At 39.2% G+C, this 18442-nt stretch overlaps 2 protein-coding genes across 7 annotated transcripts; both read left to right on the forward strand.

Moving 5' to 3' along the window:
• Positions 1–11017, forward strand: LOC108273139 (zinc finger protein interacting with ribonucleoprotein K). Of its 5 annotated transcripts, none has more exons than XM_017482182.3 (7): positions 1–122; positions 258–463; positions 584–688; positions 2312–2464; positions 6203–6382; positions 7640–7813; positions 9187–11017. In XM_017482182.3, exons 2-7 carry the CDS (start codon positions 292–294, stop codon positions 9438–9440), a joined length of 1038 nt encoding a protein of 345 aa, XP_017337671.1. In that variant the 5' UTR covers positions 1–122; positions 258–291; the 3' UTR covers positions 9441–11017. The 5 variants fall into 5 exon arrangements, with proteins under 5 accessions (XP_017337671.1, XP_017337672.1, XP_053540135.1 ...); XM_017482183.3 differs by having other exon boundaries at positions 18–122; positions 240–463; XM_053684160.1 differs by having other exon boundaries at positions 23–75; positions 167–463.
• Positions 11018–14495: 3478 nt separating this feature from the next.
• On the forward strand, positions 14496–18441 carry c12h22orf23 (chromosome 12 C22orf23 homolog). 2 transcript variants are annotated; one of them, XM_017482189.3, is made up of 7 exons: positions 14496–15408; positions 15677–15776; positions 15850–15912; positions 16693–16866; positions 17641–17772; positions 17926–18026; positions 18108–18441. In XM_017482189.3, exons 1-7 carry the CDS (start codon positions 15346–15348, stop codon positions 18198–18200), a joined length of 726 nt encoding a protein of 241 aa, XP_017337678.2. In that variant the 5' UTR covers positions 14496–15345; the 3' UTR covers positions 18201–18441. The 2 variants fall into 2 exon arrangements, with proteins under 2 accessions (XP_017337678.2, XP_017337679.2); XM_017482190.3 differs by having other exon boundaries at positions 14499–15776.
• The last annotated feature ends 1 nt before the right edge of the window (position 18442 follows it).

Here is an 18442-nt window from a genome sequence, read left to right on the forward strand (position 1 = left end):
AGTAAAACCAGCTAATTTGCCTATTGTTACTGGGCGCAAATGAAATCGGAATGTTAGAGACTCTCTTGGTTCCGCGTAAGTGTTTACCAGGTCAAAAGAGGAGAAGTACGTCGTAAAAACAGGTTAGATTCTCACAGGAGTTTTTTTTTTTTCCTTTCTTCTTCAGGAAGTTACTTACACGAGTTCAAGTGGTGCCGGAAGCGCCGAACTGTCTATTTACAACTTTCTTTTATCATAAGCTTCGTGTTTGTCTCAAGGCCAGACGTGCCAGAAGCAGAGATAAGGCTGGAAATGCAGCTGCAGAACGTGGAGGATGTGTCCAGGCTTAACTTGTGGTGTAATGGCGAACCGCAGCACACAGATCAGACGGTGTTAAAGACGTGTGCAGTGAAACTGGTGGATATCAGAAAAACACAGGGTCTGAATTCAAACATAACATCAGAAGAAAATCTTCCTACGGGAGGTAATTATGATTAGAAAGCTGAGCATGATGATATTACACATATACATATCTCAGTATGAGTGTAGTTTTGCTTTAGAAAACCTTTTGTTTGACCTTTTATGGTGTCTTTGTGTTTCTAAGTTCCAGGTGAATGCAGCATGTTTGATGGAGACCAGGAGACACTGCAGGCTCAATTAAAGACGAGTTCGGTGAGACTGGTGGATTACAGAAAAGCAAAAGCTGAGGGTGAGCCAAAAGATGTGACTTATGATCATAAATACAACATACCGCGACTTTATGCCTGCCGATAATTAGGCTGTATGATGGCTGTGTTATGGACACGAATGCAAATGTTTATACAGGGTGTCCCAAAAGTCAACATATATAGGGGACTGTGTTGGCCAGCACCGTGTCGGTTGTGCCTTCGTCAGTGGATGTTCGTGGACGTCCACTTCTCGGTTGTTCCGCAACATTTCAAGTCTTTTTGAATTTGTTAATAAGTTTGGCAACACTGACTACGTTTACATGGACAGCAGTAATCTAATTATTGACCTTACTCTGAGTAAGATAATAATGTGATTAAGGTGTTTACATGAGTCGCTTTTAGAATACTCCTTTCACGTACTCGTTTTACATGTTATAGAACATAATTAGATTAACAGCCCGCTTCATTACGTCACCGCGCCACGCTGTCTGACGTCCCTCCAGAATTTCACGTATTAACATACAGTTCGTCTTCGTTATGGTACCGTATACAGTTTTGGGTGTTTTTATTTTTAATTTTTATGAATGCTTCAAGTGCGGTTAATTATTTGTCATGCTGTACGTGCAAAAGTACTTACCTACTGTATAGTAACCGAGATACATGTATTTCTCCTACTACAGGCCCGTAGTAGGCAAGCATGCGGTTTGGGACGCAGCCGTGCTCTGTTGTTTGCCGTAAAACGGTTGAGCACGGCCGTGTGTGTACGTGTCCTGTCGCAAAATGCGGTGAAAACTCCCACATGACGTTAATAGTGTGATTAAGGTGTTTACATGTCCGTAGTACACGTCGATAACGCGACTAAAAAAAGGAGTACTCCACATATCTTAATTCGATTTGTGTTTACTTCGAGTATGACCTTAATCGGATTAAGGTGGTTAAAAATTGCTGTTTACATGGTAGTTTCTTAATCAGAGTATCGTCTTAATCGGGTTCATAGTGGATTATTGTTGTCCGTGTAAACGCACTGAGTGTCGTGTGTGAGTGAGTGATGTGCTTTCCATGTTTCCTGTTAAAGTCCATCGCAGCCTCGCGTCAGCTTCCCGATCCAGCTATGAGAATGATATCAATACGTTCTCTTTTTGGCATTCATAAGGCGTTCTTAAAGGCTGTCTGAAAAAAATATATGTATAATATAAACAAAGTATGAGCAATTTTGGAAGACATTTTGCTATAAAGTGTTAATTCCCCCTATGTATGGAGACTTTTGGGACACCGTGTTGTTGTAATAGTTAGTAGTATGTGGAGAGTGCATTGTAACTGAAGTTAGATGTTGGCTTTTGGCAAATTAATTCATTCTAACCTCACTATGATCTTGGAAGACTGGTACTCAGAAAACGCCATCAGCAACATGGTATTCATTAGGCATGCACCGAACTTATTATTGGACAATTGTGACAAAATTTGACAAACTGATTCTGTCCCAAGAAGCCTCGCTGCAAAATTGCCGGTCTGTTACACAAACCATCAAGCTTGCATTTATGCAAACCTCATCAGCAACAACATTTAGAGATCATGTAGGCAAGTTCTGTGAACTTTGATGACCGCTTTGCTTTAGCAACATTTTCTTGTTTTGATTTTGTTTACTTTGTCTTTGTCTATTCCAGATAAATCCAGCAGGTTTGATGGAGACCAGAAAACACTGCACACTCAATTGAAGATAGGTTTGGTGAGACTGGTGGATTGTGGAAAATTTCAAAGCAGAAAAGCAACAGCTGAGGACAAACTAGACGACAAGGCTTATCATCATGACTACAACAGTGAGTATATAATGGCTGTCTTGTGTATCTGAAGGCACGTGGTCATAATTTCCTAAAGTATGTGGAGAGCGCATTGTAAGTGAAGCTACACTGACCTCCACTGATATTGGCACCCTTGGTAAATATGAGCAAAGAAGTCTGTGAAAAGTTGTCTTTATTATTTAAACTTTTGACTTGTTAAAATAAATTCTCAAAATGCTCTGCTCTCATGGATATCAAACAATTGCAAACACAACACAGGTTTATATCTTTGATAAATATGTGTGCCACAATTATAGGAAGCCCTATGAATTCATCTGAGAAAAATATATCTGAAGTATATTCCCATTTATATTTTACATTTTTTTTAGTACACCTGGGTGACTAGGAACAGGAAATTGTTGAACCATGACTTCCTGTTTCACAGGGGTATAAATATGAGGTAACACATAGGCCAAATTCCCCTAGTCATTCATAACAATGGGTAAGACCAAGGAATATAGCTGTGATGTGCGGCAAAATGGGAAGTGGTTATAAGAAAATCGCACAAGCATTGAAAATGCCCATTTCCACCATCAGGGCAATAATTAAGAAGTTCCAGTCAACTGGAAATGTTATGAATCAAACTGCCTCTGGCACCTCGTGTATCTGTAAAGTCCTAATGCACTGGGAAGAGGAAGGTTCAAGTGGCCAAAAAATCTCCAAGGATCACAACTGGAGAATTGCAGAAGTTAGCTGTGTCTTGGGGTCAATAATCCGAATTCTACATCACCACAAGTTGTTTAGAAGGGTTTCAAGAAAAAAGCCGCTACTGTCATTCAAAAACAAAGTCAAGCGTCTTCACTTTGCCAGACACTACTGGAAATTCAAATGGGATCGGGATCTGTGGTCAGATGAAACCATAATAGAGCTTTTTTGGTAATAAACACCAGAGGTGGTTTTGGCGCACACAGAGAGGTAGCCATGTGGAAAAGTCCCTCATGCCCACGGTTAAATATGGTGGTGGCTCTTTCATGTTTTGGGGCTGTTTTTCTGCCAGAGGACCCGGATATTTTGTTAGATACATGGCATCATGGACTCTATCAAATATCAACAAACCTGACTGCCTCTGCAAGAAAGCTCAAAATGGGACAATAATCCAAAACATACATTAAACAAAAAACAAAAAATGGTTTACTGTCCACAAAATCAAGGTCCTGCCATGGCCATCCCAGTCCCCTGACTTGAAACCCATAGAAAACCTGTGGGGTGAACTGAAGAGGAGAGTCCACCAGCATGGACCTTGAAATGTGAAGAAATGGAGAGATTCTGTATGGAAGAACGGTTTCAGATCCCTTGCCATGTATTCTCCAACCTCATCATGCATTATCGGAGAAGACTCAGAGCTGTTATCTTTGCAAAGGGAGGTAGCACAAAGTATTGACTAAAAGGGTGCCAATAATTTCTGCACATCTATATTTAACAAAGATAGTTTTTTGGATAAACCTGTGTTGTTTGCAATTGTATTGTAGGGCTTGAACTAACGATTATTTTCGTAATTGATTAGTTTGCCGATTATTTTTTACAGATTAATTTAGTTCATATTGTATATAAGTATGTATGCATTATTTTTATGGATGCACAAAAAGCACTGAGTTAATCTACAGTCCTAAATAAATAATAAAAATTCACTGTAGAGCTGCAACAACTAATCGAAAATAATCGATTATGAAAATCGTTGTCAACGAATCTCATTATCGATTAGTTGGTCTGTGCGCGGCACGGGGGAGATTTACTCCCTACGTTACTTCTGTTCCGAAAACATGCCTCTGAGAGTAAATACTAACGTTGTGTCCCAAATAAAGTACTACACACTTACACTATGCATTATGTACTCTACCGTATTGTGCAGTGTTTCTCAACCGGGGTCTGCGGACCCCTAGTGATCAGTGGTGTAATTGCAGGGGGTCTGTAGGAAAGTTTTAAAAACGTTTAAATATTATATATATATTTTTTGTTAAATGTATAAAGTGGTACCTCTGGTAACCTATGAGTGGTAGACAAGTTCAAGTGTCGCACCGATGGATAAAATAAACAAAGGATAATTCAGAGAGTCAAATTAAAATGTCACACCAACAATAAAATGTAAAAAATAAAATCATGCAATGTTTTGATTCAATTTTAATGTTAATATTATTAATGTTAAATATTAATAAAATAAAGCAACATATATAGAAATGACTGTTAAATATATAGTCTATAATTGTTGTGGAGTGAGGGGGTCCTTGTGTATTCGAAATATTCTAGGGGTCCACTGGTCTAGTGTATGAATTTTAGAAAGGCAATATCGTCTCAAATGGAACACATTAGTTTTTTACTAACCTGAAAGCCCCCCCCCATCCAATTAATCAATTAATAATAATAAATAATCTGCCAACTAATCGATTATGAAAATAAACATTAGTTGCAGCCCAAATTCACTTTCACTGCACTTTGTGGTTTGTTACTCACTGCCTTTAGACATATTATTTTACTTGTGTTTACTTTGATCACAGTATTTTAATTAGACATCACAGATCTTACTCGCGGTCTCACTGTGTATCAGTGCGTCTACACTGTGCGTGATCAGCAATGCGGCCTAGTTACTAACACATCACTTCCGTTATAATAAACAACAGAATTTACACTGCAGCATATAATGACAATAAACTTAAACTAAACCTTTTAAGCGGCTTGCACCAGTTTCCCCTCCCCCTTACACACAGTGGAGCATTTTGGATATAAACATAACTTTGTCCTCGTGCAGCACTGGTTGATCTCCGCGGTGTTTAATATAAAATGCCCCGGTGCCTTAGAGGACTTTCTTCCTCAGGCACGTGACGATTCCGCCTCCGTCTGATGGTGACCGACGTCATGTTTGGAATAGAAGTTAACGCTGACATAAACAGTAAACTGAAGAAAGTCATTGTTGGTGACTCTGGGTGTCTTCTAATGCTAGCATGCTCTCAACTAGGAAGTGGCTTATACTTCCGGTTAGTAAAAAAAAAAACCCGCTAGTGTTCTATTTGAGATGATATTACCTTTCTAAAATCCATACACTAGACGGTAGTGCAGTGCGCATAGTGTAAGTGTACAGTGCTTCATTTGGGACACAACGTCAGTATTTACTCTCTGAAGCGTGTTTTCGGAGCAGAAGTAACGTAGGGAGTAAATCTCCCCCGCGCCACACACAGACCAACTAATCGATAATGAGATTCGATGACAACGATTTTCATAATCGATTTTATTGATTAGTTGTTGCAGCTCTAATTGTATGATATCCATGAGAGCAGAGAATTTTTGTGAATTTTTATTAACAAAAGATCAAAAGTTTAAATGATGATTTCTCACAGCCGTCTTTGCTCATATTTACCAAGGGTTCCAATATTAGTGGAGGGTACTGTAGATTACAATAATCAGCAAACTGATTACTTCCCAAGAAACCTCACTATGAACTTGATCACCTGTTACTCAAACCATCAACAGCTCTTTAAAAAAAAAATTACATTTCTGCTACATTGATCTGAACAATATTCAACCAATAACATCTAGAGGTCATGTACTATGATATTTTTGACCGACCAGACTGTACAGCTAATACACTTTAATGAAATGTTAGGGTGAAGAACACATTGTGAACACATATCTAGTTTTCACAACCCTTAATAAACTCCAAAAATATATATTTATGTATTTAGCAAACCTTTCTTGTTTTGAAGATGTTTTCTTTGTGTTTCCAAGTTCCAGATAAATCCAACAGGTTTCATGGAGACCAGCAAACACTGCACACTCAGTTAAAGATGAGTTTGGTGAGACTGGTGGATTGTGGAAAAATACTAAGCAGAAAAGCAACAGCTGAGGGCAAACCAGAGGGCGGAGCTTATGAACATGAAAACAAAAACAGCGATTTTATTTCGTCCAGTGAGTATATAATTGTTGTTGGTCCTGATTTTTTTTAAGTATGTAGAGTGCATTGGAAGCCAAGTTAGATCCTTGCACTTTTTTTTTTTTTTTGGCAAAGTTGGTTGTCCTTGGCTACCGAAAGGTTTTATGCAGTGCCAGGTGGTGAGTTCTACAAGTTGTCCAGGTAGATCACAAAGATCTTGACAAAGAGATGTGTCTCCGGGCATGTATGAGTTTGAGTTTGAGCTGGTGAGCTGCTAGCCCTGTTGAGATGTCTGCCAGACATGCTGAGATCCGTGCATTTGTGTCGGAAGGAGGAAAGGAGAGGATGAGTTGAGTGTCGGTGGCATAGCAATGGTATGGAAACCCATGGGAGGATATAACATCACCAAGAGAGCGGGTATAAAAAGAGAACAGAAGTGGAACCCAGCACTGAGCCTTGTGGAGTAGGTGTGGATCCTCTCCATGTCACCTGATATGAGCGTCCCTCCGGGTAGGAAGAAAACCACTGCGTTACAAATTCCAAGGCTCATGAGGATAGACAGGGTAGTCTTATGATTGATAAGGTAGCCTGCATGCATGTCAAGAATACCCTTTGAGCTGTCTGTAGCCCCACGGGCAGAACCCTGAACTGGTATGCCTGTTCCAGGAAGGCGAACAACAAGAAGAATCCCTGTTCTCCAGAAGTGCGAACATGGAAATGTATAAATGTGTGGGTTCACCGAGTGACGCAGTCTTGTGGCTGCACGGCATTAATGTCGATCAACTTTGACATGCAAAAGGGAAAGAACCATTTCAGGAATCATTTCAGTTTTCTAATATCAACAAGAAAACACCTTGTTCTGAATGACAGGGTGTACTTTTTCAATCAGTTCAAGAGGGAACAAAGTTCTTTAGTCAGAACCAGCAACTTTCTCAGGGTATGAAATTGGCAGGGCTGGTGGAATTAGAGTCTGTACTCCTGCAACAAGGTCATCAGGGCCCACTGATCTGATGTCGTAACTGTCTAACAGGTGAGGTTTTCAGGCGTGTTGCCGGCAAACCCTGGGTGGGTTCTGTGTGGTTCACTACAGCATGATCCACTTGGCAAATCAAGGCCACTGATACAGCATCCACGGTTTTGGGAAACTGATACAGTCCAATGATACGTTAGGGTGGTGACCACATGGACTAAATAAGCTATAGTTTGTGAATGAAATGTCCAGTTTCGTGGTAAACTTGGTAAAAGGTGATGTTGCTTTAGCGACCGTTTCTTCTTTTGAAAATGTTTTTCAGGTAAATCCAGCAGGTTTGATGGAGACCAGCAAACATTACAGGCTCAATTAAAGATGAGTTCAGTCAGGCTGGAGGATTGCAGCAAATTACAAAACAGAAAAGCAACAGCTGAGGGTAAGCCAGAAGATGAGGCTTATGATCGTGAATTCAAGAACAATGATTTTACTCATTCCAGTGAGTATATAGTGGTTAAACAAGTTCAACAAAAACTGTAAACAACGCTTATTCCCTAGAATTATCCTGTAGTTTATGATTGTCCTAAAAGTTGTCACACTTGGCCCAGAATTGTTTGGCTCACTATTTGTACTCTAACACATTTTTAAAATACAATTTACAAATACATTGAGTGCTGTGCAGAAGTATTAGGCACATGTAAATAATTGTTGTAAAACAGAGATGCCTTCAAAAGTAATGAGGTTATCCATTTTATACATAAAAAAACCTCTACAAAGAGCAGCAAATTGCATTGTGGGTATTTTAAAGTGGTCAGGTGCACATTAACAACCAAAATAGCTGGAATCAAAAATCTACCACAGGATAGATGTGACACATCAAAACATTTGGCTGACTGAGGAGGAGCATTATGGGTATTTTTTATAGGTATAATAAAGAGTTTTTAAGGAAATTGTTTTTTTTTGTTGTTGTTGTTTTTTTAAAAAAAATACTTCTAAGCGTCTTTGTGAATCTGCCACAATTCTTCTGGAGACTTTGACTGTTGCACTTGCTTCTGTTTTTGAAGATTTTTTTGCTTTCGTCCCCGACAGCCAGCAGTTGTTTTTTGTTTTTTTGTTTGTTGTTGGTTTTTTTTTTGTTTGTTTGTTTTTTGGGGGGTGTCTAAAAAGTGTTCCATTATATATGCCGCCTTCTTTACTGAAATGATTATCCAATCAACATTTTTCTGTAACATTTAATATTATTTGAAAATATTAGTTCCAAAAAAAGATTTGGAAATCTAAAATGTTTTTTTTTTTTTTTTTTTTTTTTTTTTTAACTGGCCCAGACAAAGTAATCATAAAATAAACATCTAACACAAAAATTGTTTTAAAAAGAACAAAAAACAGAGTAGTGTGCATGCACCAATCAAATTAGAATGAATTCTATTGAGAGCCTATTTTAACCATATCTCATGAGTCATACAGTTTCTAACCCGTGGGAGTCCGGGAGCTCCTTCTGACCGTTCATCTTGTGTGTGTCGTCCGCACATATTTTAACAATTATTATTTCTTATTATATTTGGGCTAATATTTGGGTTTGTGTTTAAGAATGACTTGATGATAATTAGAACAACATAGTAGACATTAGCCAATTAAGGAGTCTATATTTGACTTGTTAAATATAAATATTGGCCAATTTTTTATGAACTTGGGCAGATAAGATAAGAACACAGAACACTTTTTTTTTTTTTTTTTTTTTTACACTTCCTTTATTTCATCGAATGTCGTCTTTTACGTTTTGTTAAACACATACTGCTATTGTCCAATTTTGCTTTAGCAACCTGATCTCGTTTTGAAGAAAATTTGTAATTTTTGTCTCTCATGAAATTGCAGGCAAGTCCAGACAGTCATCTTCTGAGGATGAAGAGGATAAAAGTACCTCACAAGAACAAACGATCAAAAGAAAGACCCCCAGAAAAGTTACGTTTGGGAAGAGCGTCGATGCATTACGTCTTTCAGGCAACCGTAATGCACTTTGTAAGGGACGAAGGGTGTATCAGTGCAGCCGGTGCAGTAGGAGTTTCAGAAGTTCATTTGCTTTTGGGAGACATCAAAAAGTGCATACAGAAGAGAAGCATTACTATTAGACACGGTTTGGAAAAGAGTTTTCACAACAATAAAAACTGTGTAGACAACAGAGAGTGCACGCTGCAGAGAAGCCTTACCAGTGCACATAGTCAGGAAAACCGTTTCACAAGGATCACAACTGCGGAGGCACCAAAGGGTGCACACCCGAGTAGAGCCTTACCAGTGCTCTCGATGTGTGAAGACATTTCTTCACTGTTCATGTCTTATATTCCACCACAGAACACACAGAGGAGAGAAGCCTTTCCACTGTGATCTCTGTGGAAAACGGTACGACACATCTACCCTCGGTGCAGCTCTGAATCAGTCATAGCATCTTACAGTGTACAAACTAATGCACACTGGACAGAAGCCTTACAGCCACCCCGCCTGCCAGCAAAGGATTCACAACAACAAGCCACCTTAAGCTGTACCAGGGGATACACACTGGGGAAAAGCCGTACTGCTGCTCTGTGTGTTAAAGTGCGTCTGAGATGCACACCAGAAAGAAGCCTATTAGTGATGTCTAAATGTGACCGAGCATTTAGTGTGGCAGAAGTGCACCCTCGAGTCGAGCATTTTCTTTGCTCTTGCAGAATTTTCTCATGAAGGTCTCATCAATAGAATGGGCAAAATGATTGCGGTTAATGATTTAGTGCAACAAAAATAATTATAATTTAAACTTTTTTCTATAATACTATTTCTGAAATATATGCAAATTGTCATTAAGCACAATCAGTGCCTCCAAATGTTTAAGCTGAAAGCACCACTCATAGATGCTATTCATTTTATTTATACATTTTTCCTTTTTTAAATGAATGGGAATTGCTTCTCGGGATTATGGATTAAATGAATTAAATGTCTTGTATGGTATTGTATTAAGCAAGGTTTAAATAAAACAAAAAACATTTTTTAGAAAGGCTTATTTGAACTAGCCCCACTTAAACTAGCCAGACAGGTGACTTCCATTTCAGTGCATTCCTCTAACAAACCAGATCTGTCCTTAACCATTCAGGTCCAGTATAAAATTCAGTATCAAAAATCCACATTTTTTTTAGGGACTGCACACTGGAAAGCAACAGAAATGCTAGAAGAGTTTAACCTGTGTGGTTCTTCGCTCCTGCTCATTGTCAGGTAGTATCTAGCTCTGACTGCCACTTCACTGTCAACTACATTTGACACTGAACAAGCAAAAACTCATTATTCTCACGAACTCAGCTCTCATTTAACCAGAAATACAGCTTGCTAACGTTAGCAAAAGGATGCTATCAGTGCTAAAGGTTTTCCGAACATTTTCACCAATCAACTCTCAGTTTTGTAAAGTGATTAACAGAAGCTGATTGTTATAAAGCAGTTCTAAATCAGCTTACTTGGGATTCTGTTCTTGTTTTAGAGAAAGCTAAAGTGAAGGGTTATTAATACTTGGCATATTTTATGTATTTAGAAATGTACTTTGATTTTATACATTTGATCGCATATATGTTAGTATTTGGATCTGTATATTAGTGTACATTATTAGGTTTATAATGCGTCGTTCTTTGCCTTCTTTGTGTGTGCCTATTTACAGCACCTCACCTTATTAAACTAGTTTTATTTTTAATTGAGGATCCAGCTGGTTCTTTCTCAAACCTGCTAACCTTGCTCTGACATTCTGATCAGACTCCCAGCAGAGATTCCACCTTTTCTGAATCAGCGCAGATTTCTAACAGATTTTTCAATGACAATTAATACTAAATAACTACTAATAATTTGTAAATGTGTTGAGAACATGAATAATCAGAAGTGTCAAAACAGGTTTTCACAAAATGTTAAGAGACTGAGTTACAAAAGAAAATTTCTGTCAGTTAGACGAGCTTCAGTGCATGACAAAAAATTCACAAATCATAATCATTTAGTCTTTTTAATGACACACTGCTACAGTCACTGAGAGCTGATGCTCAGATAGTGGTTTTGAGACAATTCTATATACAGTTGCACTCAAAATTATTCGACCCCCATTGCAATTCAGGTTTATTGTAAAAATGTACAGACTTTCATCTGTTTGCAACGAACAAATCAAACAAAAGCCACTGAAATAGTTCAACACAATGAACGCTTCAAGCGGTTTCCCCAAATTCAACTGAAAATGCAACTTGTAATGACTTCTCCAGTTTCAAAATTATTCAACCCCTTCATGACAAGCATCTTTAGTACTTAGTAGAGCTCCTTTTACTGTTATGACCTGCTGCAAATGAGATGCAGAGCTTCCGGCAGCGTTCCTGAGGAATCTCAGCCCATTCCTCATGAGCAATCGCCTCCAGTTCAGTAATATTCTTGGGTTTGGGTGCTGCAACCACCTTCTTCAAATCCCACCAGAGATTTTCTATGGGGTTCAAGTCAGGTGACTGATGGGGCTGTAGAATCTTCCAGGACTTCTTCTGCAACCAAGCCTTGGTGGAATTTGAGGTATGCTTGGGATCATTGTCCTGTTGGAAGGTCCAATGACACCCAAACTTCAGCTTCCTCACAGACAGCATGACGTTTTCTCCGAGGATTTCCTGATACTTCAGTGAATCCATCTCGCCTTCCACACGCTGCAGGTTTCCAGTGCCAGAGGATGCAAAGCAGCCCCAGAGCATCACCGAGCCACCACCATGCTCGACTGTGGACAGAGTGTTCTTTCTTCATTCTTCTCCCTCCAGATATACCGCTGATCCATCATGCCAAAAAGTTCCAGCTTTGTTTCATCGCCCCACAGAACAGAATCCCAAAACTTCTATGTCTTATTTATGATTTTCAGCCACCTTTTCTTGTGCTTTTGGGTCGGTAGTGGTGTACATCTTGGAGTTCTGGCATGGAAACCTTCTGCGTTTAGTACACACCTTACTGTGCTCACTGAAACCTCGGTACCTGTTGCCACCAAATCTTGCTGCAGGTCTTTTGCAGTCGATCGAGGGTTTTTCACAACCTGCCTTCTCAGAAATCTGGTTGCAGTCATTGATAGCTTCCTTTTTCTGCCCCTAGCCAGTTCAGGTATTTGTGTTCCAGCTCAAGCACAACAAAAACACCTGTTTTGCATATTTGTGCTGTTGTGACTGATTCTATTCAGGGGGTTGAATAATTTTGAAACTGGAGAAGTCATTATTGCATTTTCAGTTGAATTTGGGGAAGCCACTTGAAGCATTCGTTGTGTTGAACTCTTTCAATGGCTTTTGTTTGATTTGTTCATTGCAAACAGCTGAAATTGTAAATTTTGACAAAGTTAATTTGTTCCCTAACCCCTGCAGGAACAAATCATAGGAACTTCCAGAAAATATAAGAATGCAATTTTACTTGTAGTTATCCATCTTAAAGCGGATGTAAGAGCAGGCAGGAAAATCGGGGGTGTCTGATCTCCTCACTTAGAGATGGTGAAACTGGAAGGGAAGAGAAACAATTTGGCTTCATGTTTCAGCCACTGTGCACCATATACAGGGTCACTACTTCACACACACACAACTAAATTTAGTTTTGGCGTGTTTGATAATGATTCAGATTTACTTCAGTTTCATGAATATGACCCCCTGTAGTTGAACTAAATGCTTCACCTTAACACTCTAGGTTAACTCATCACCTGAGCAGATGCTTCTTTCTCTTCCTGGAAAGTCTCACACCAGAAGGTGCCTGCGTTACTGATAGACTATGTCAGGTCCTCAAAAGCAGGAGACCCTGTAAAGTAGGACACAAATGCGAAATGAATTATTGCATTGCAGATAACTAAGGGTGTTTTAACACACTTGGCCCCAAATACTTGACTCCACACCCAGTACGGATTCTGGACTTGACTGGGGGAAAGATTGCAAGTCTGCTTTGACATAGAAGAATTCCTTTCGAAACATGTATTCCCTGGCTTAGTGCTTAGCACATTTGCTTCCATCCTGTGTGCATGGAGTTTGCATGTTCTCCCCCGTGATTTAGGGGTTTCCTCTGGATATTCTGCCCCCCCCAGTCAAAAGACATGAGCTTTACTCTGATTGGCATTTCAAAATTGTCTGTGGTGTGTGAAAGGGTGTGTGTATTTGTGCCTTGCTATAGGCTGGGAACCCATACAGCGTGTCCCCACCTTGTGCCCCGAGTCCCCTGGGAAAGGCTCCAAGCTCCCCTCAGCCCTGTGTAGAATATGCGATACAGAAAATTTATGGATGTATAGGTATTCCCCACATGATGATTAACACACCAGGGTTTGTACTAGACCACAATTTTCAAGTGGACCAGGGATTGGTTCTCTGGAAACAGCTCCGACACGCCATCAAATATCTCCTCCAAAAGTTTCCTCTCAGAGCAAACATCCCTGGGTCTGGAAAAACCTCACGCGTGACACTGGCCTAAAAACTGATATTTTGTGGAGGTTTAAACGATTTCCTTTTCAGCGCCAGTTTAACTGCTCTATCATTCTATCAAGGTTTTCAATGGAATAGATATTCTACGAGAATATAAATGACTTTATATATATTTTGCCAATTTACCAGCTGTTCTTATATGGGTCTTCACACTGTCCTCCAGCTTAAACTTCTCAAAATGCTTTGACAAGGACCTCAATCCCATCATCTGTACAAGAGATACATTGGATCTAACAAATATTTCAGAAAATAACTATCAAGATGAGAAATAACCGTCACATGCAGGAATGACTACCTTTGTTTTTACTTTTGGCTGGGAAAACAGGATGCCATCTAATGGATTGTGGCTTCGTGTGCATAAAAGCACAGTCCTGTTTTTGGCAACCCTCTTTCTGGTTTTCCCAGTAGCATGGGATTTCTCTCTGGCTCTTCTGTGTGACACAGGAAAGTGTGTTGTTAGTGAGATAATATGTGACGGTCTTAAAGATTGATAAATTCCATTTGGAAAATGTTAAGCTAACATATTATATAGCCATTGGTACCCTCAAGGATACACATTTCGGGTGCATGCAGATTATGGTCCAATTACAGTATCTCACAAAAGTGAGTACAGCCCTCACATTTTTGTAAATATTTGATTATATCTTTTCATGTGACAACACTGAAGAAATGACACTGTGCTACAATGTAAAGTAGTGAATGCACAGCTTGTGTAACAGTGTAAATTTGCTGTCTCCTCAAAATAACTCAACACACAGCCATTAATGTCTAAACCGCTGGCAACAAAAGTGAGTACACCCCTAAGGGAAAATGTCCAAACTGGGCCCAATTAGCCAATCAGAAGTGGCCTCATTAAAGATCACAGTTACAGTGTTTTAGTATTTCATTTGCCATTGTTAATTTCATATAACTTCTGGACACAGAATCAGCCAACTTCTGTAACAGTTGAGGTGGAAGTTTTCTCCAAGTTTCAACCAAAAAATCCTTAAGTTCTTCCATAGATGATGCAGAAGCCATCAAAAAAACATCCGAAAATCAGTGTCGATTATGGCCTGTCAATCAAAAGAGGGCGGGAAAACACATCGATTTCATGCTGTGTGTAAAGATGATGTCTCTTGTGTGGAATGATGATAAAACTGCAGTTTGTAATCTCTGTAATCTCTGCACTGTTTAAAAAAAAATAAAATTACACCGGAAGTAAATTTTACAACGCAGAAATTTCGGCATCGAGTCAATTAAACATTAAAAGTTGCAGGGAAAAATTCATTATAATGAAACGTTCAATAATTACAAGCATCTGTCTTGATTTTTAGCCCTACTTTGACAGCAAAGATTCTACTTGTGTTTGGTATTTCTTGATTTTTGTTTGTGAATAGTGTAAGTGAGATCTTAAGCTTTCAATAAAGGTGCCCTGTTAGATTAAATGACCTCGGGGTGAGAGAAAAAAAAAATAGTATTTCTAATATTATGAAGTGTCCCGCTTTAGCCATATTCACCCTATGTTTTGTATGTCTACTGGTTAATATTATCTTTTGTTTGTCGCCATCTGGTGGCGGTCCTCATAAATGGAATGTATTCTTGTATCCATAGCAACTTCACCGGAAGTTACTATGCTTGTGTGACAAACGAAATCGTATGTTTGGCGGAGTATACCTTAAATACTTTTTGTCGTGTTTACTTTTCTCACAAATTTTTTGTGTTATTCAGAATGATCTGCTGAGGTTGATGTTAATGTTAATGTTTTTTGTCAAGCTGCGTGTATGCCAGTGAACAGCGTTGTAAAGAGTTTTTTTAAGTTATAAAATTTGCTAATCATCAATAGTCAACAATATCTGCATCCAGATTTGGATGAACTGTTGGGGTTTTTGCTTTGTTTTGTTTTCCTATCTGTGATCCAAAAGATGGAGGAGAGTGTGACAACGCATGGGAGAAACAGCAATAAGGGACTGTGGAACTGTCCACGATTCAAGTACAGCAAGGACACTCAGGAGTTAATGCAAGGTGTGTTTGTGTGACCTGGTCTGTCTTTTGATTTTTTTGATCGATTGATTGATTGATTGATTGATATCCACAGTGATGATGCAAGAATCACGGCTCACCAACTTTCAGCAGAGACAGATCAACAAACAGCTGAAGAGTAAGCTTTACATGTTCTTCAAAAGTCCTCATCAGTTTCACCTTTGACTATTGTTCACCTTTATTGATTACAGGGCGTGTGTGAGGTACACACACAGATTTGTGTACGAATCAGAAGCCTTCATCAGTTGGAGTAACAATGTTCAATGTTACTAAGTTTTATACCACAACACTCTTGAGATCTCAATTCTCAATGATTTGGGTAGAAGCTGTCACAGTAGACAGCAGTGCTGGCTGTAATTCAAGTCACAGGTTTGTATTAATGCGTTCGTTCTGATATGTTATCGTTATAATCATAGCTTCGACTTCCAGCTTTACAGGATGCTTTTCAGTAACATAAGCTGCATTATTTAAAATTTTTTGTCTTATTATCTTTGAGAGGAAAAAAAGAAAGAAGAGAGGCTGGTAAGGGAAGAACTGTTTATAGCTGTTACAGTATAATGTAAGTGATAACTGGAACTTGTTTAACAGACGTTCCACAGTATTAAATGTAAGTATAAATGGTTAAAAAGCACAGTGTGTCATTCATTAAGTTTAGTTTTTTTTGTTTTGTTTTTTTAATGTAATTGCTGAGGTATCATCATACTATACCATCTATGAAGCTTTTCCTATAACAACACTCCCCTAAGTGTTTTATTCCTTAAACAACAGCAGGTCTGACAGTAATCCTGGCTGTAGTTCAAATCGCAGCATTTTTAAAAAAAATTATTACTATGGAAATGCTGGAATCCAAATTAGCATGCATTTTTCTAAACCAGTTCCCATTCTGTTGGTGTGTCAGAAGGTGGTGTCTTACCGCTGAGCTGTAACCCGACATCATCTACGGCACCTGCAGAGCCACAGCTGAGAGTCAGTAAAGGCCCAGTTCTCTCATCCAGACCACAGAGACGCAGCGCGGAGAAATGCTGCGCCGGGGACAGCTATACGCGTGAGAGATTTCGGCCCAGCATCACACGTATGCATCAACTATTCTTATAGTTTCAACATTTAAAGATCAGATTCATTCGATCACTTCCAGGTTAAGGAATATATAACCATTTAAACATTCCCAAAGCCTGTCCATGACATGCCTGACTCCCACCTTTCATCTAGATGGGGAGTCCACTAGATGGTTCCATATTGCCATTTCAGGTTATGTGGGTGGCCGGATGACCACCTGCAGACTCCGCCCCCAGTCCTATCTCTAGGGGTGGAATCCTGATTCTTCATTTGTGTATTTCATAGGGATGTCTAGAATCGCCGTTTTCTAAAATCTCCCCTCTGATCTGTTCACCAAGCTTGGGCCTGATACTAGGAGCATTAAGCTCCTAGTAACATAGCCCTGAGCTTAATCAAAATATACAAGCCCATTCACGGTGACGGGGGTCTCAAGCCACGAAGGGATAGAAGCAAATTAGAGACACTAAATCATCTACATTTACCATATGGGAAAATTACAACAACAAAAAACAGCAGATAGCGACAGATCGAGCAAGCAGCAGCATTTTATCTGTGATCCTTTTTAATCGTCAGTGCTATGGTTACTTTCCCAAAGAAAATCATTTAATTGTGTTTTCAAACTTTCAGACTTTCTAAAATATCTGTTCTTACTCTGAAAAGATAAGATTTTATGTCCGGAGCACAATTTCTGCTCCTCACCTCATACATTGTGCTATTAGTTTCCCTGTAGTTACTCAAGCATATGCTTTAAGATAAATAACGCTCGTCTCCCCGATGTCTCTGGCCGAAGGAGACATGGAAAAAGAGAAGCGCAGGCTGCAGAACATCCTCGCTACAGGCCACGAGGAGATGCAGCCATCGCCGTCCCACACAAGGCCTGCTAACAGAACGGAGGACACTGAGAAAGACAGGTTCCAGGAAGGTAAGACTAGCAGTACAATACATATTTAAGAGTGTTTTTCATCTTAAACCGTTCGACTTGGAAATTTCTTGATATTAATTGCCAGTTGTCTCTAAAAATGTCGTGTTCAAACTATCTGGATGTAATTTAAGACATTTTATCCATCCTGTACAGTTCTTGATGAGATTGAGGAGAGAAGGCAGTTTTTGGATGAGATGAATGCTCTTGGAAGAGGACGCCAGTACCGTCACATCATTAACACGGAGATATCTCAGGTAATGCAGCATGTACATATAGACGTACCCAGCAAGAAATGAACACTCTTATTATGTGTGCGTTCTGTCCGTCTTTCACAGAAAATCCGAGAGCTTGAGCTGATTGACAGGACGCGCAGCGAGGCGATAAGGATGAAAGAGGAACAAAAGGTGAAAGGTGAAGAGCAGCAGTGAGGAAAGACATTGTACTCATCCGTTAACATACCGACCGATGCTACAAACAAACATTGCAACACTGCCTATTTAAGAGTTGAAGACAATACAAGATTGCATGTCATGTATGCTGTTTATTGTATTGCTTGAATGATGAACCATTTATTTCACTGAGGTAAAAGTCAGACATTACGTTCATACCCATGTTGCTGTTGATTTAGTTACAATAAACCTTTTAATTCTTCTTCACCTCCCAAAATAAT

Source organism: Ictalurus punctatus, chromosome 12 (genome assembly GCF_001660625.3).
Source record: "Ictalurus punctatus breed USDA103 chromosome 12, Coco_2.0, whole genome shotgun sequence".
Classification (NCBI taxonomy): Eukaryota; Metazoa; Chordata; class Actinopteri; order Siluriformes; family Ictaluridae; genus Ictalurus; species Ictalurus punctatus.

Excerpts from the sequence above, each read along its gene's own strand:
- LOC108273139 (XM_053684160.1), top strand. The coding sequence starts at position 51 with ATGTTAGAGACTCTCTTGGTTCCGC. Across the intron at positions 76-166 it reads AGAGACTCTCTTGGTTCCGC|GAAGTTACTTACACGAGTTC; the intron begins GTAAGTGTTTAC and ends TTTCTTCTTCAG. Across the intron at positions 2,465-6,202 it reads TTATCATCATGACTACAACA|TTCCAGATAAATCCAACAGG; the intron begins GTGAGTATATAA and ends TGTGTTTCCAAG.
- c12h22orf23 (XM_017482189.3), top strand. The coding sequence starts at position 15,346 with ATGTATTCTTGTATCCATAGCAACTTCACCGGAAGTTACTATGCTTGT. Across the intron at positions 16,867-17,640 it reads ATTTCGGCCCAGCATCACAC|GAGACATGGAAAAAGAGAAG; the intron begins GTATGCATCAAC and ends CTCTGGCCGAAG. Across the intron at positions 18,027-18,107 it reads TTAACACGGAGATATCTCAG|AAAATCCGAGAGCTTGAGCT; the intron begins GTAATGCAGCAT and ends CGTCTTTCACAG.